Raw genomic sequence first — 16,721 nt, 5'->3', positions numbered from 1 at the left:
CAATTATCTAACCAACCAATCACATGGCAGTTGCTTCAATGCATTTAGGGGTGTGGTCCTGGTCAAGACAATCTCCTGAACTCCAAACTGAATGTCTGAATGGGAAAGAAAGGTGATTTAAGCAATTTTGAGCGTGGCATGGTTGTTGGTGCCAGACGGGCCGGTCTGAGTATTTCACAATCTGCTCAGTTACTGGGATTTTCACGCACAACCATTTCTAGGGTTTACAAAGAATGGTGTGAAAAGGGAAAAACATCCAGTATGCGGCAGTCCTGTGGGTGAAAATGCCTTGTTGATGCTAGAGGTCAGAGGAGAATGGGCCGACTGATTCAAGCTGATAGAAGAGCAACTTTGACTGAAATAACCACTCGTTACAACCGAGATGTGCAGCAAAGCATTTGTGAAGCCACAACACGTACAACCTTGAGGCGGATGGGCTACAACAGCAGAAGACCCCACCGGGTACCACTCATCTCCACTACAAATAGGAAAAAGAGGCTACAGTTTGCACAAGCTCACCAAAATTGGACAGTTGAAGACTGGAAAATGTTGCCTGGTCTGATGAGTCTCGATTTCTGTTGAGACATTCAGATGGTAGAGTCAGAATTTGGCGTAAACAGAATGAGAACATGGATCCATCATGCCTTGTTACCACTGTGCAGGCTGGTGGTGGTGGTGGTGTAATGGTGTGGGGGATGTTTTCTTGGCACACTTTAGGCCCCTTAGTGCCAATTGGGCATCGTTTAAATGCCACGGCCTACCTGAGCATTGTTTCTGACCATGCCCATCCCTTTATGACCACCATGTACCCATCCTCCGATGTCTACTTCCAGCAGGATAATGCACCATGTCACAAAGGTCGAATCATTTCAAATTGGTTTCTTGAACATGACAATGAGTTCACTGTACTAAACTGGCCCCCACAGTCACCAGATCTCAACCCAATAGAGCATCTTTGGGATGTGGTGGAACGGGAGCTTCGTGCCCTGGATGTGCATCCCACAAATCTCCATCAACTGCAAGATGCTATCCTATCAATATGGGCCAACATTTCTAATGAATGCTTTCAGCACCTTGTTGAATCAATGCCACGTAGAATTAAGGCAGTTCTGAAGGCGAAAGGAGGTCAAACACAGTATTAGTATGGTGTTCCTAATAATCCTTTAGGTGAGTGTATATATATATATATATATATATATATATATATATATATATATATATATATATATATAATGCAAATATATACTGTAAAATTTGCTTTAAAACCATTGTTTAAAACCACAAATGTTTATGCAACAAAAATAGCAGCACGTATACAAATAAGATGAGAAAACATGTGAAAGACAATGAAATCTATCAGGATAGCAACAGAAGAGGCTCCAAATAAAAAGCAGATTTATACAATGATGCAGGCAAAAAATTATCCGTGCTTGCTACCAACTTGACTGAAGTGAGTCCAGAACAGGACAAGGTCACTGCGAGTCGCTCTGTGTGCTGCTCCATCCTCCCCAGGCTGTCTCACTGATTGGCCAATAAGCGGCCACATGCCTCAAGTTGTTGTTAAGATCTCACTGATGATTCAGGCAGACAGGCCACAGACACAGCAGCCACACAGTCATTTCAGAAAGACGAGGCTTAAAAAACGCTGTAAAACACATCCCCTCGATTGTCCATATTCCATATTGATGAAATTGTGTATGTTAGAAATGAAACTGCAGGTCCCATCCTTTTATTTCAGCATTACTATTATAGCTTTTGTGTATTATTATTATTATTATTAATAATAATAATAATAATAATAATAATAATAATAATAATAATAATAATAATAATAATATTATTATTCCTTAATAAAATGAGTAGTATTTGTCTTATAACCAGGTCAGATTTTTACACCGACCTACACACCTACAGAACTCTGTACAGCCAAGTTTACTGACATACTTCATATGCACAAAAATATAAGCATAATGAAAATAAAATAATTGTAAGGATTATATAAGTAACATGAAAACATGCAGAACAGCTGATTGAGCAGTTTAGTAGAATGTTTATTTGAGTAATTTTAACTTGTTGCAATGATAAGCTAAAGACACTGAGTTTCCAAGAATCAGGTAAAGATGTTCACATATTAAAACTCTCTTATGGTTTAACCTTTTCTGCAACCAGTTGGTTTTTGTAGACCTCACAATCATTTTTTCCTTTCTGTGAAGTTATTTCAGCATGAAAAAACACTATTCAAATAATTAAATTAAAATCTTACATATTCTCCTCAAAATGGCTTCCAATGTGTTAACAAATAAAATAAATGATATGAACATATACATTTTGTTAACCATTTTATCTGTCATGCTACCTTGATGGAATAATGTTATTTAAACAGACTGTCTTTAAAGATATACATTTCACATTTTAGTATTTACAGTGCATCCAGAAAGTATTCACAGCACTTCACTTTTTCCACATTTTGTTGTTATATATTCCAAAATGGATTAAATTCATTATTTTCCTCAAAATTCTACAAACAATACCCCATAATGACAACGTGAAATAAGTTGGTTTGAAATCTTTGCAAATTTATTAAAAATAAAAAACAAAAAAAGCACATGTACATAAGTATTCACAGCCTTTGCCATGACACTCAAAATTGAGCTCAGGTGCATCCTGTTTCCACTGATCATCCTTGAGATGTTTCTACAACTTGATTGGAGTCCACCTGTGGTAAATTCAGATGATTGGACATGATTTGGAAAGGCACACACCTGTCTATATACGGTCCCACAGTTAACAGTGCATGTCAGAGCACAAACCAAGCCATGAAGTCCAAGGAATTGTCTGTAGATTGCCGAGACAGGATTGTATCGAGGCACAGATCTGGGGAAGGGTACAGAAAAATTTCTGCAGCATTGAAGGTCCCAATGAGTGGCCTCCATCATCCGTAAAAGGAAGAAGTTTGTAACCACCAGGACTCTTCCTAGAGCTGGCCGCCCAGCCAAACTGAAGCGATCGGGGGAGAAGGGCCTTAGTCAGGGAGGTGACAAAGAACCCGATGGTCACTCTGATAGCGCTCCAGCGTGTCTCTGTGGAGAGAGGAGAACCTTCGAGAAGAACAACCATCTCGGCAGCACTCCACCAATCAGGCCTGTATGGTAGAGTGGCCAGACGGAAGCCACTCCTCAGTAAAAGGCACATGACAGCCCGCCTGGAGTTTGCCAAAAGGCACCTGAAGGACTCTCGGACCATGAGAAACAAAATTCTCTGGTCTGATGATGAAACAAAGATTGAACTCCTGTCTGGAGGAAACCAGGCACTGCTCATCACCTGGCCAATACCATCCCTACAGTGAAGCATGGTGATGGCAGCAGAAGAATGGGAGAAACTGCCCAAAAATAGGTGTGCCAAGCTTGCAGCATCATACTCAAAAAGACTTGAGGCTGTAATTGGTGGCAAAGGTGCTTCAACAAAGCATTGTGCAAAGGCTGTGAATACTTATCTACATGTGCTTTTTTTATTTTTAATAAATGTATAAAGATTTCAAACCAACTTCTTTCACGTTGTCATTATGGGGTATTGTTTGTAGGATTTTTAGGAAAATAATGAATTTAATCCATTTTGGAATAAGGCTGTAACACAACAAAATGTGGAAAAAGTGAAGTGCTGTGAATACTTTCTGGATGCACTGTATAATGATGCAGTATAATCAGCCTTCTTTTTAAATACAGCTTGTAAATGTTATCAAAGTGGCTACCATAAATTCAATAATTGTCCATTCCTTTAATTTGATTGAATTTAAAACAAAAATATATATATATATTGCCAGGCAAAGTATATATTTATATACTGTCAGGCAATTGGCAATAGGCTAAAATTAATTCTCTCAGAGACCTGCTAAAGAAGCAAAGCAGCTGTGTTTCCAGTGTGATTTCTATGGGCAAGCTGACCAAAGGTGAAACACTACATTCAGAGGACTGTAGCAAATCATCTCTATCTGCATAAGCAATACATTTACATAATGCAGCCCATGCTCGATAGACTGCAAAAAAAAAAAAAGAGAGAGAATTGCATGCTCTGTAACTGCTGTATTGCAGACACCACCACAAAGACTATGTATGTAGTTTCCACATATAATGTTAAGTGTATTTATTTTGGCTTCTTGCAGCACATCTGGTTTCCATGGCTTGTTTTGCAACGGCGAAGTATGACTCGTGTGGATCCTCCGTGAATCAGCTGTCCAGCGTTTCCTCCCTTTATTTCTGTGGGGGTTTAATTAATCGCTCGCTGATTGGCTAAATCAAGCAATTCATCATTGAACACCCACGTTTCTGCATCGCTTTGTAATCACACAGAATACATATTGTGTGTCAAGTTGTCGCCGGCGTATTTATTTGAAGTATTCACTTTTGTGTGTGTTGCATGCGGATTTTAACATTATTATGCACGTGATTGTATCTGTTAGGGATCACATCGTGTTTCGTGTATAATAACTAACATCTTTTTGGCGTAGTTATTAGATCCCTCTTATTTTCTCGGACGTCTTCTTGGAAACACATCATGTTTTTTTATTTACTATGATTAAAAAAAATAACGAGGAATTCGAATGTCGTCTAATGTATTATTTTATTTTCAGAAATTATAAGCTGGGTCTTCTCCCGAGGTATAAAAGCGCAACAATGACAGGTAAATCGATGGCATCACGACAGCCTGTGCTTTTGTTCTTTCTCACCCTACCGCAGCGCTTTTCGGGAGCGAGTCCAGCCCGCGAAACAAAGCAGCGCTGTGTGTGCGCGTCGGGCCGCCGCCCCCGGGCTGTCAGTCACCGCGGCACCCGGGCGGAAGCGCGGGGACAGAGCTGCACCGAGACGCTCAGCTTTCGCACGATTCTCGCTCGGATATCGGGGTTTTGGGACATTGATCATTTGGCGACGTCCGTCCTCGGAGGTCAGGGGCAGTGCGCAGGGAGAGGGCAGGGCACTGGCAGTGCGTGCGCTGCGCGTCGGGGTGCGCAGGGCGCTGAGAGAGCGCTGGTATTTATGGAGCTTTGCTGCGGAAAATCTGCCTTTCTTTAGAGACGTGTTTGCATGTTGAAGATTGCCCACAGCCCCGGTCAGTCTATCCAGCGCCGCAGCGGAGACGGAGGGCATCGGGGATCTCACTTTTGAATGTAGTTGATATCGAAAGCTTCGCAGATTTTGCTGCAGCTGCAACCGAAAATAAGAGGGTTTTGTGGTCAGCGGGGGTAGAAGAGGCGCAACATCAGAAATTGGGCAACTTGCATCCCGCTGCGCCTGCACCCCTCTGCCCTGTCAGACGCGCACTGTCGCTGACGGACACAAGTCAGACGTCAAACATGGCCACAGCCGGCAGCATCGCCTCGTCCATTGCCAGTAAAACGAAGACGAAGAAGAAACACTTCGTGGCTCAGAAAGTCAAGCTGTTCCGCGCCAGCGACCCGCTGCTGAGCGTGCTGATGTGGGGGGTGAACCACTCGGTGAGTATGCGGCTCCTCCGCCACTGCTGCGCCGCACGGCTGCCTGCGCCTTCAGGTGCCTGAACTTGTCTGACACATACGTGCACCACGGCTGGGTCCTGGGGGATACGTGGACCATGTGCATTTCATTACACTGGTGCGTAATACGGTGCTGTGCAAGAAGCGCTCTATCTTGTCACCGTGGCGCTCTTGCGTTATGTGCATGCTAGCTAATTCCTTCAAAGGCATTGCTGGTTCGTGGCATGTGGTAGAGCAAAGTCTAGTTGTCAAACATCTAGATCTCTTCTCATAGACAATCCGACGCAATTAACCACGCACTGTATTGTTTCTATTGCAGTGCGCAATGGCATTGTTTAGATCGCGGGGGGAAATTAGATGCAATAACGCACAATAACCCCCATGCTTTACATTTTATTTTCTCAATGGACATGGGAATCAGATTGTAAGGGTGCAAAGGGGTTATTGCTGTCAAAGGCATGCTGGGCAGCGGTTGTGCTGGGGGACCTGGTGTGGCACCACGCAGCACCACACCGTCCCTTCTGCAAAGCAAAGGAAATGCATCCGGCTCGTCAGGCTTCCAGCTATCGGCGGAAATCGGTTGGTTGGTCGTCTACAAGATGTGCAGTGTTGTATGCACGACGTATGCCTAAGGGAGGTCATGCGTTCTAGTGTTTTAGTAAAATCTTGATGATAATCCATCACATCATGTTTTTATTGGGATGAGTATTATTATATTTGTCAGAGTAGTTAAATCAATATTGAACCAATGTGCAAATCCTATCTGTCAGTGTCAGGCTGACATTCAGGGTGCCATTATGCCAGTCAACGTTAGAATTGTAGCTATTTGACCAGGTATATTGTGTTGACAATACTTATGGTCACCTTGGATAACAGTTGCATGAACATATTTTTGTATCTTGGGTCCATAACTAATTGCACATCTGTTGCATGGTATAATATACACTCACCTAAAGGATTATTAGGAACACCATACTAATACTGTGTTTGACCCCCTTTCGCCTTCAGAACTGCCTTAATTCTACGTGGCATTGATTCAACAAGGTGCTGAAAGCATTCTTTAGAAATGTTGGCCCATATTGATAGGATAGCATCTTGCAGTTGATGGAGATTTGTGGGATGCACATCCAGGGCACGAAGCTCCCGTTCCACCACATCCCAAAGATGCTCTATTGGGTTGAGATCTGGTGACTGTGGGGGCCAGTTTAGTACAGTGAACTCATTGTCATGTTCAAGAAACCAATTTGAAATGATTCGACCTTTGTGACATGGTGCATTATCCTGCTGGAAGTAGCCATCAGAGGATGGGTACATGGTGGTCATAAAGGGATGGACATGGTCAGAAACAATGCTCAGGTAGGCCGTGGCATTTAAACGATGCCCAATTGGCACTAAGGGGCCTAAAGTGTGCCAAGAAAACATCCCCCACACCATTACACCACCACCACCAGCCTGCACAGTGGTAACAAGGCATGATGGATCCATGTTCTCATTCTGTTTACACCAAATTCTGACTCTACCATCTGAATGTCTCAACAGAAATCGAGACTCATCAGACCAGGCAACATTTTTCCAGTCTTCAACTGTCCAATTTTGGTGAGCTTGTGCAAATTGTAGCCTCTTTTTCCTATTTGTAGTGGAGATGAGTGGTACCCGGTGGGGTCTTCTGCTGTTGTAGCCCATCCGCCTCAAGGTTGTACGTGTTGTGGCTTCACAAATGCTTTGCTGCATACCTCGGTTGTAACGAGTGGTTATTTCAGTCAAAGTTGCTCTTCTATCAGCTTGAATCAGTCGGCCCATTCTCCTCTGACCTCTAGCATCAACAAGGCATTTTCGCCCACAGGACTGCCGCATACTGGATGTTTTTCCCTTTTCACACCATTCTTTGTAAACCCTAGAAATGGTTGTGCGTGAAAATCCCAGTAACTGAGCAGATTGTGAAATACTCAGAGCGGCCCGTCTGGCACCAACAACCATGCCACGCTCAAAATTGCTTAAATCACCTTTCTTTCCCATTCAGACATTCAGTTTGGAGTTCAGGAGATTGTCTTGACCAGGACCACACCCCTAAATGCATTGAAGCAACTGCCATGTGATTGGTTGGTTAGATAATTGCATTAATGAGAAATTGAACAGGTGTTCCTAATAATCCTTTAGGTGAGTGTATAATTAAACATAGCCATTGCATTATAAGTAAGCTTTTGGATAAACACTTGTTTTGTGAACACATTTAGATATACATGATTTTCATCTTTTATAATTGCTTTTGGAACAATTACTAGTGTTTGACATTTTAAAACCAATGCAGCCCCTGCAAAATCAAATTACAATCTGATAATCCACAGGACAACATCTCAGGCAGGGCATTTAGGCTTGAGAAGCAATGCAAATTAAAAGTTGTCTGTTGCTTTAGGACTTATGTCTAGCATATTGTATCATACGAGTCATCCTCTTTTGTTTGTTAAGAACAAGTGGGGAATTACATGTTTGTTATCCCAGCTGAAGAACGTTTTGCTCTTCACTAGATTCGTCCACTTTGTGCACTACTAAACACTTGCTGGCTCTCTGTATTTAAGCATTTTTTTGTACGTACATAGTGGAAAACCTGCGACCAGAGGAACAGGAGAGAATCATACAGGAAGAACGTACAGTAGTTCTTACGCAGCAAGTCAGACATTACATTTAAGAAGGGTGGGGTTGATACAGATGCCTCTTCCAGACTGGAACTCAATTCTCTTCCACCCTCTGTTTTCGCAAGAGGCTTCCATGTCTTGGCACCTTCTCCATTCTAGCGTATCTGCCCAGGAGTCACTCTCTGGCCATGCACAATACATACTGACCAGTCAAGCTTTCCTCTCTGTGTACACACAACGCTCAGGTGTCATTCTTCCCTCAGGTAGTACCTAACCAATCTGGAACATGAACCAGATCCGGAGTCCATCGTAAACTGTTTCCTTTTGAACAGGAATGTAGAAACCTAACAAAACACACAAGAGGAGGTTGTTCGCCCCACATGTCTCATTTGGTTTGCTGTAGCCTAACCTTTCCTTTTTGTAATTCATGCAAATCTCAAAGCAGCTGTCTACCCCCCTCCAACACATGCACCCCCGGCAATAAAGTAGTGGCCTAATAATTTATTAGATTTCTCCTAAGTTTTTTGATTGCATAATTTCTTTCTGTACCCCTATGAGGTTCAAAATTCTTCTCATTCAGTGCCTAATTTGAAGACATCTCTACCCTCCCCCCCTATTCTTGGTGATACTGGAAGTTTTAGATTCTTTGTGTTTTTTCTGATTAGTGATTTGTGATTTGAATGTACAGATACTTGGGTAACAAAGTGGTTGATTATGACAGGACAGGGCTGGAGCACTAAAGCAGCAACAGAGGAGAATGGCCTAGATTTCTCTGCAGGGCAGGGGAGAGTAGGTGTTAAGGAAATTTGAATTGACTGTAGTTCCTTTGATGACAGCTCTGTAAAGTGTTGTGTGATTCTGGCAGAGGATTTTGCCAGTGTAAGGTAATTTGTTTCCTCCCCAGAGTTCTTGTTTGACTTCACATCTGCTTCAGGGAAGGTGGAAGGCTTGTTGATGACGAACAGTACAATCTCTTTTGTTTCCTTAAGCATCTTTTGCTTAAAATATGGATGATGCTGATTAATCGACACTTGGTAAAAAAAAAAAAACCTTGGTTGCTTGTTGTCATATTCTGTTTTGCTTTTGTGAAAGACTTTTGCCCTAGGCTGCAGTTCAAAATGATTTATAAATGCACTTCTGTGGTCCACGAATTACTAATCAAACTGGTTAAATCAATCTGAATGTACCCTTTTTTTAAAGTTTATCTTGCCCATGGTGGAAGCTCCAGGTAGTTGTCTCAGCCTGGCGCTCAGACTCCGTACTTTTTTAGGAGTGAAGAGACAAGGATCCGTTCTCCGATAATACAGGTTGTCAAAGCCATCTGCTCTCTGCACTGCAGGCTCTTTACACCCATAGCCAAGCTTTGACTCCAACTGGAGGATGTGATGCAGTGGGAAATGCTTAACAGTCTGAACTGACAGGCGCTCGAAGAGCCACCGGGAGTCGCTTGTAGGAACTGCGTACAGCCTGCCTTTAACAACCTCACTGGCCGCAATCAGCCAGTTGTACACCCACCCATTGGATACCCCAGCTGAAACCGGCAATAGCAGAGATGGGATTGGACACAGGCTCATGCTGGGTTTTAGCCTGTATTTTGCACTGGGGTGGAGCGTCACTCGTAACAGCCACGTAATTAGTCTTCTGAGCATCGCTTGCCGCTCACCTGTCGGCCACCACACGAAGCAAAGGGGCAGTTTGACCACGTTTCTAAATCAGATTTCAGGTCGTGCTTCGGGTAGTGGCTTTCAAAAGTAGTCACAGCAGCTGTATTTTATTTTTCGTTTTTGATGGAAACCAGCTTTGTGCAGCTGTAAGTAGGCCTGTTATTTTTCAGATCTTCAACACGGTAACCATAACTGCTTCATATGGATTCCTCAATTAGTGGCTGAGGAAAACCGCAGACCTAATGAATGATGTCCTAAATGCCTCGCAATGCAGAAAGGAAAGGTAACCACCGATTTATAATTGCCATGAAAGTTGTGGCTTCTAATTAATATTGTAAGATAAAGGGAATATCCTTGCGGTGCATATTAATCTAAATCTTCACCTAACATTGGATGTATAAACGGGAGTAATCGGTCATCTTGAAGAAAGCCTAATTGGGCTGCAGGGAATTCATTTCTTGGTGTCTGTTATTTTTTGTATCAAATGTGGTCATTGTCTTAGGTTTATAGGACAGTGTTCAGAAGAAAAGCTGTAAAACTCGCCATAGTGTTTGTGTCAGTAACTGCCATCATAAATGTCAAAAACATTATCTAGATCATTTCATTATATTGAATAATGATATTATCACAATGTCATGGTGCCATTTATTTCTGGTGTGGTAATAAGGTAACTGAACCCATGACAATGCCAAGAGTCTGTTCTCCAACAATGTTTTCCCGGTAAATGTCTATTTTGAGATCAGTGTAGGAGTCAATTCAAGTTTTTCCATTCAAATTCTGTTTGTAATTCCTTTGTCAATTCAGTTCCAATTCCAATAGAGCCTGTTATGTCATTGGCAAAAGGAATTGGAATTGGAATTTGGAATGGATCTGAAAAAGGGAATTGGAATTGAAAAAGTGGGATTGACTCCAACCCTGTTTGAAATGGAACAATTTCAATTGATGTTCTATATCATTGGTTTTTTTTTCTCTCTCTCTCTCTCTCTCTCTCTCTCTCTCTCTCTCTCTGTGATTGGTATTGAATCTTGATAGCTGCATCTGACTGAACTTGTATTTGCTGGAAGATCAGACAGGTTCTGGCCTATACAGAGTGACGCTAATCTTGAGTAATGGGACGGGATCAAGGGGTTGTTCTGACTCAGAACACCAAATCAGATTGTTCAGAATCCTGTCATTGTTGCTTCTATTGCTAAAATACTTTCCACTTGAGATTGTTTCTTTGCCCTGCAGTTTCTGGAGCTAGTCTGATGTATGCTTCACACTGCAATGTCAGGAAAGGAATAACACTGGGCTGGATCCGGAGCAGTTTTTACTTCGGTTGAGGAACAGCTGCTTACAAAATAATGTGTGTGTTTGGATTTTCTAAATGTGCTCAGGTTAGGCTTGTGGTTTTCCTTTACACCAGCTAACTTGGGTTGCACAAATGGTTGTCTAGTTCAACTGTTAAATAATCGTGGAAACTTTTTTTTCCCCCTCTCAATATACATTTAAAATGTACTATGCAGAAGAGCATCAAATCAATTAATGTATTTTTGTGGTTGTTGAATCCCTACAGCGGTGTATGTCTGAATATTATGCCAGTGTGAGGCTTCATGAAATATGGAGGGGGACCATTCTCGATGTCAAGTAACTGCATGTGTTAATCTACCTTTCAGTAATAAGCCAGAAGGGTAAGAGCGCTGAGTCGCCCTGCAGGTGTTGCTGGATGCACTTTGAGATCTGAGCTAGAACGCATTTTCTTCTGTGAGGCACACAGAAGCTTAGGTTTCTCCTGCAGGCCTCTACAGATCGCAGAGTACTACTGCAGTTCAACTGGCTGCAGAAAATCTGTTTCCCACAAAAAGACTGTCTCCCTTTAGGATGATTGTGCAGAATATTGTCTAGCTCAAGAAGGCATTTAGATTTATTTAACGGCTGAAACATATTTAAAACAACTATGAATGCACATCAAATGTGTATAGCCTAATTCCAGTTTTGCATTTTTTTTCATGGAAGCACTTTCCAGATTACGTGTCTTGTTCACATAGGCATGTATGGCTGTTTAATCCTTTACATTTCTTTTATGCATAAATTATGTAGACTATATTATCTCCCAGTCCCAGGTTCTGATTATTAGAAGACTGAGGTGCCAAGCCATGCTGTAGTAAAGATAAATCTTACAAAAGTAGGTGTGTAAAACTAATGGAGTCATGTACTTTTTACTCTTCTGGAGAGTGATTTGTTTTCCAGATAGTGATTAAACTGCAGCTCACTCCCATTATTAACAAAAGACTTGGGGTTTTTGTAATCCGGTTCTGATCCACTGCAACAGGGAGGATGGCTGTGATCTGCTTTAAATTCCCCCCACATGGGGTGAGAGAGGCACGAAGCAAGCCTCCAAGAAGTGCCTGAGACAATGAAGTGTTTTTTTTTTTTCTGTCCCCATTTCCATAGGGTGTAGATCGATTGGCCCAGTGCCAGTTGTCTTTGTGGTAACCCTGACAACCTGTAGCCTAGATTGAGTGCAAAAATGTGTTCTCAAGTAAAATTACTGTTAGATCATCCTGATTTCCCCCCCAGAAGCACACAGAAAGTAAAATGCTATGAAAGAGTCATGGCTACGAACACAACAGACCCTTCCACTTTGAATCATGAAAGTGACCAAGCACTTGCTGTGTGACACCATGGTTTTCCAGCCCTGTGGAGTATGTGGACAGTAACTCGGAGAATATCACCAGATGAAAACCATAGGTAAAGAATGTACTTTGTACATTCTTGTAGGGAACAGTAATTCTGGAGTCTTCTTGCCTGTGAAAGTGTTCCCATGTTGGAAAAAGACCACTGCACTTGCAGGATAGCGCCTCAGTGAGATTCTGAGGTCATAGAAGGTGGATTTTAAATTAATCTGCTTTTGTCCGGTACCCTTCACTACAACGACTTCCTCTGCTGTGTTCAATTTGTCGTGCATTTCTCTGGTGGCCAGATACAATTTTTGTATCGCTGTGAAAATGCAGAGAGAGACCTGGAACCCCAATGTGTTTTGCATGTACCTTAATAAGCTATACCCATCATGTGGGGTCTTTGGACATTTTCTTTGTAAATTTCATGTTAAACTTTTACATCTCTTGGTGGAAATGGAAACTGTGTTTTAACCTTGACATCCTTATTCCAGAACCAAACCTTGGATTTATAGCTAGGCATGGTGCTTGTTTTTATACTGTAATAAAATGCCAGATTTTTGACAGTCTTTCTTTTAAGTCCATTAGTTGAACCTATTGACTTTTCAGCACACCTGACTGTTTGAGATTGTATAGTTGGCTTTGTGCTTCTTGACACCTAGCAGCACCACTACAAGGGGTTGAGACTGTGAGGTCAGACTGAGCAAAAGTTCCTCCTTTGTTTTAATGTAACACTGAATCAATGCCACAGAGAATTCTCTCAGACTTCTCTCTCACATGATTACCCTACATACAATGATGCAAATCCATTGTCATTGGATTGTGAATGAGTGTTGTGACAGTAATTAGTGGCCCTGTAAAACAAATAATTGAAAAGGAACCCACATGTTTTATAGCTCATGTTAGTTATTGCAGTGCACGGAAGCACAAAAATTATAATTGGTAAATACACTGCTTCTTTAATCTAAATATTCCCCAAACGAAAATAGTTTTTCATGGTTTTCTGATAGTATCTGAAGTAAGGGTCGCAGCTAAATGAAAAAGTGACCTACCTGCCAATCGCAAATTCCAAACACATCTAGAGTGATTCACCAAACCAACGAATTATCCAAACACCAGGAAGCTTTTTCACTCTGTGTCCTGTGCCTCACTGAAGATTTAAGAAAATCTGGCTTTGTGCCATTTGGTTATTTCTTGATTGCCACTGTCTGTGTCTGCCTACCTACCGTGATTTTGAAAGGAGAAATACAATCTCATCTTGTCATCTGGGTTTTGTGAGTTAATCTGTACAATTCAGACATTGCGCCATCACGGTTCACATCCATTCAATCTGTGTCTGTGTACTTCAGAGCAACGAACAAGAATCGAACCTTGTCCAATTGCGCCCCCTCACTCACAGTTTTGTTTGCGTTATCACAGAAACGGTGCGGTTTCATTTGAGTATAGCCGGTACTGACATTGTTTAGAAAAAGTGGAAATCATCCCAACATGGTACAGGCTTGACACAAATGACTGAGGTGTGGTTTAGCAAAATTATATAGAATGCCACAGTACCTGCTCTGTATGTGTGAGGTGTCTGTGTTTAGTATGCAAATATTGATCCTGCAAAGCAAATAATTGAAGCGTAGATCTATGTAATTTAGTCCATGCTACATGTATTGGAAATCCATAAATGTTGCAGTCGACACTGATCTTTATCCATTATTGAATGAGAACATAATTGCTTTAGTCTGTAAAATAACATATTTTTGTTACCATTATTAGTTAACTATGGCTGGCTAAAAGAATCAATTAGAGATTCCTGAATCACTTAAATTAACATTGGTGTGATTTCACGGTTTTCTAGAAAGTAACCTCTTGGGGAAATTACCTTGAGTTTAATAACATTTGGTGCTACCAGCAGAGTAGTGCTACACTGGAAGATCCCTATAATTATTTTTTAAATCTTAACACCCCCCTTCCCATCCTCCCCTTTTAACTTGGAAAACATGTCTGACTTCACAAGGCCTCAGCAGGCCCTCTGAGGCTGTTATGCCCAACAACTCAGTCTGAGTTGCCTGAAGGCTGCAGGAGTCTTCGGTGCTTTCACACAGATACTATCCCCCCCACCCCCACAGTCGTATTGGTATAAGTCGGATGAATCGCACATTGTCAGTCATTTCTGAACCCCCTTCCCCAAAAAGATTTGTGATTTAATACTTCTCATCTTCTGTTGAAGTAAAGTAATGAAGTAATTGTAATGGAAAACCAATGTTGGGACGCTGACGAGGTCAACAGGCATCACTGGAGCTTTTCCTGCTAATTGGACCATTCTGGTTCAGTAACTCAGTGTTCAGGACACTGAGACTGCTCCTCTGGCTGCAGTTTGGGAAAGGTGTTGCCAGACGTCACTAGGGCTTCTCCTCAGAGGTCTGTATGGAAGCCATCACATTGAGATCTGAGCAGGCTGACTTGTCAGTTGCTGTTTAGTTGACTAGTCAAGTCAAACAAGAATCCAAAGCAAATTTGTGCGTGCGTGCGTGCGTCTATGTGTATATACTATATTGGGTAATTCTAATTTACATTTACTTTCGGCTGTAGACTTTCATAAAGGTTTACTTATGTTTTTAAGAGCTGCCTGGTAGTATAAAATTAGAAACCACATCACTCCGGCCATGTTTTTTTCTCCTGGAAACTAAAGTTGTTCAGAGTGCTTTTTTTATTTATTTATTTTATACGATCGTTTGTTTGCTTCATTAAAAACCTAATGAGCCACTACATGCTTCATCAGTGTCAACACAGCATTTTATATTCCTGTCAAATCTATGACCTGATCTTATTCCACTTGACAGGGAAGCTTAAGTGTTCATTTTGATATCCAAGAAAAAGACCAGAAGGAACAAAAAGGAAAGGATCAAAAAGCCTCTCCCTAAAGCTGTGCCGTGTCCTGTGTGAAGAATACAGCTGCCGCAGTGGAATAATTTGCTTGGTAAGACGAGGTTGGTTATAGATTTTTCAGCTGGCAACAGCTGGAAAAGAACCCTGATGCTTAATTGTAGTTCTGGGGACAGAGACTTCTTCATCTGCATGTCCAAAAACCCTTCACAGCAGTGAATTAAAGCGAATGAGAAGTGGTTTTTTTTTTTTTTTTATTTGAACCTTTTCCGGGTTCCGTGGTTGACGGGAACTGCAGTGTTGTGGCAAAAGCAGCAGAGCTGATCTCATGGTGAAGTGCAAAAGCAGGTTATAGAATCTGACCTGATAAAAATAAACAACCCCTGTCTTAAGAGTCTGGATAATGCCCTCCCTGTTAAGCTATGACTTTATTCTGGCTGTTTTGCAGTGCGTCTGCCGCACTCCATACTTGAGTCCAGCTCTTTTGAGTCCAGTTGGATTAGCTGGGCCTTTTTGGTCCAGTTTGTTGGGACTGTGTTTGTGATGTAGGGAAACAAGTTGGTTATTCCATTCTAGCTGAAAGACTCTGTCGCTATAATGAAGGCATAATTGGCAATGAAAAGTTGACGAGACACATAATGGAAATAAATAATTACTGTGCCTTTCGTGTATGCGTTGATTTCATGATCATATGCATAATCACATCTGCTTCCTGGAACATAACTCTCTGTCCTAGCCAGTATGGATGTGAGTCTTTTGTTATTTACAAAGGCTTTATGGCTGTCATTAAAATAAGCACTTCAGAGTAGATAACGTAATATTATCTGTAGACCACTTGAGAACTAAGGAGACCATGACAGCAGCAATTATCCCAGAATACCCTGTGACTAAAGTTATGGTGACTGACATTACAGGTATACGTGGGAGAGGACAGTTGTAAATTATTTTTATAGCACTGCAGATAGTTGAGGTTTTATATTATAAATGCAAAGCCTGCAGTCATGGATGAGTTCATTGTATTTCGGGATAGTGCCATCTTCAAAGACCATCAGTTCTGGAAGATGACATTGGAACGTGGAACAATATCTTGTCTTGTCTTGTTATCGTGTAAGAAAATAATTGAAGTTCTAGTGTCTGACTGTTGGGGGGGGGGGGAAATAAAACAATGTAAAATTGTAGGAATGGTGGTCTTTCAAATAGTTTCAATATGCTGTAATTTGACTGACTTCTGTGTTGTAAAGTTTCTGAATCCCTCTATATAAATTAACTGCATGTTTTGATCTATTGTATGTCATATGATTTTGCTGTCAGGGGATAACTCTCCACAGATCTCTCAAGCCCTGTCAGAGTTGAACAGAGATGCCTATAAAGTCTCCCTGTCTCCCTA

At 41.6% G+C, this 16,721-nt stretch overlaps 1 protein-coding gene across 2 annotated transcripts in view; it reads left to right on the top strand.

Moving 5' to 3' along the window:
* The first annotated feature begins 5,204 nt into the window (after positions 1–5,204).
* pip4k2ab (phosphatidylinositol-5-phosphate 4-kinase, type II, alpha b) overlaps positions 5,205–16,721 on the top strand; it is an 87,308-nt gene continuing 75,791 nt past the window's right edge. For both annotated transcript variants that reach the window (XM_066724752.1, XM_066724746.1), the window contains exon 1: positions 5,205–5,488. In XM_066724752.1, coding sequence (XP_066580849.1) covers positions 5,348–5,488 — 141 coding nt within the window. In that variant the 5' untranslated portion in view covers positions 5,205–5,347. The remainder of the gene's footprint in view (positions 5,489–16,721) is intronic.

Source organism: Amia ocellicauda, chromosome 2 (assembly GCF_036373705.1).
Source record: "Amia ocellicauda isolate fAmiCal2 chromosome 2, fAmiCal2.hap1, whole genome shotgun sequence".
In the NCBI taxonomy this organism is placed as follows: Eukaryota; Metazoa; Chordata; class Actinopteri; order Amiiformes; family Amiidae; genus Amia; species Amia ocellicauda.
Note: the sequence above shows the minus strand (reverse complement) of the source record. Positions and strands in the feature narration are given on the sequence as shown.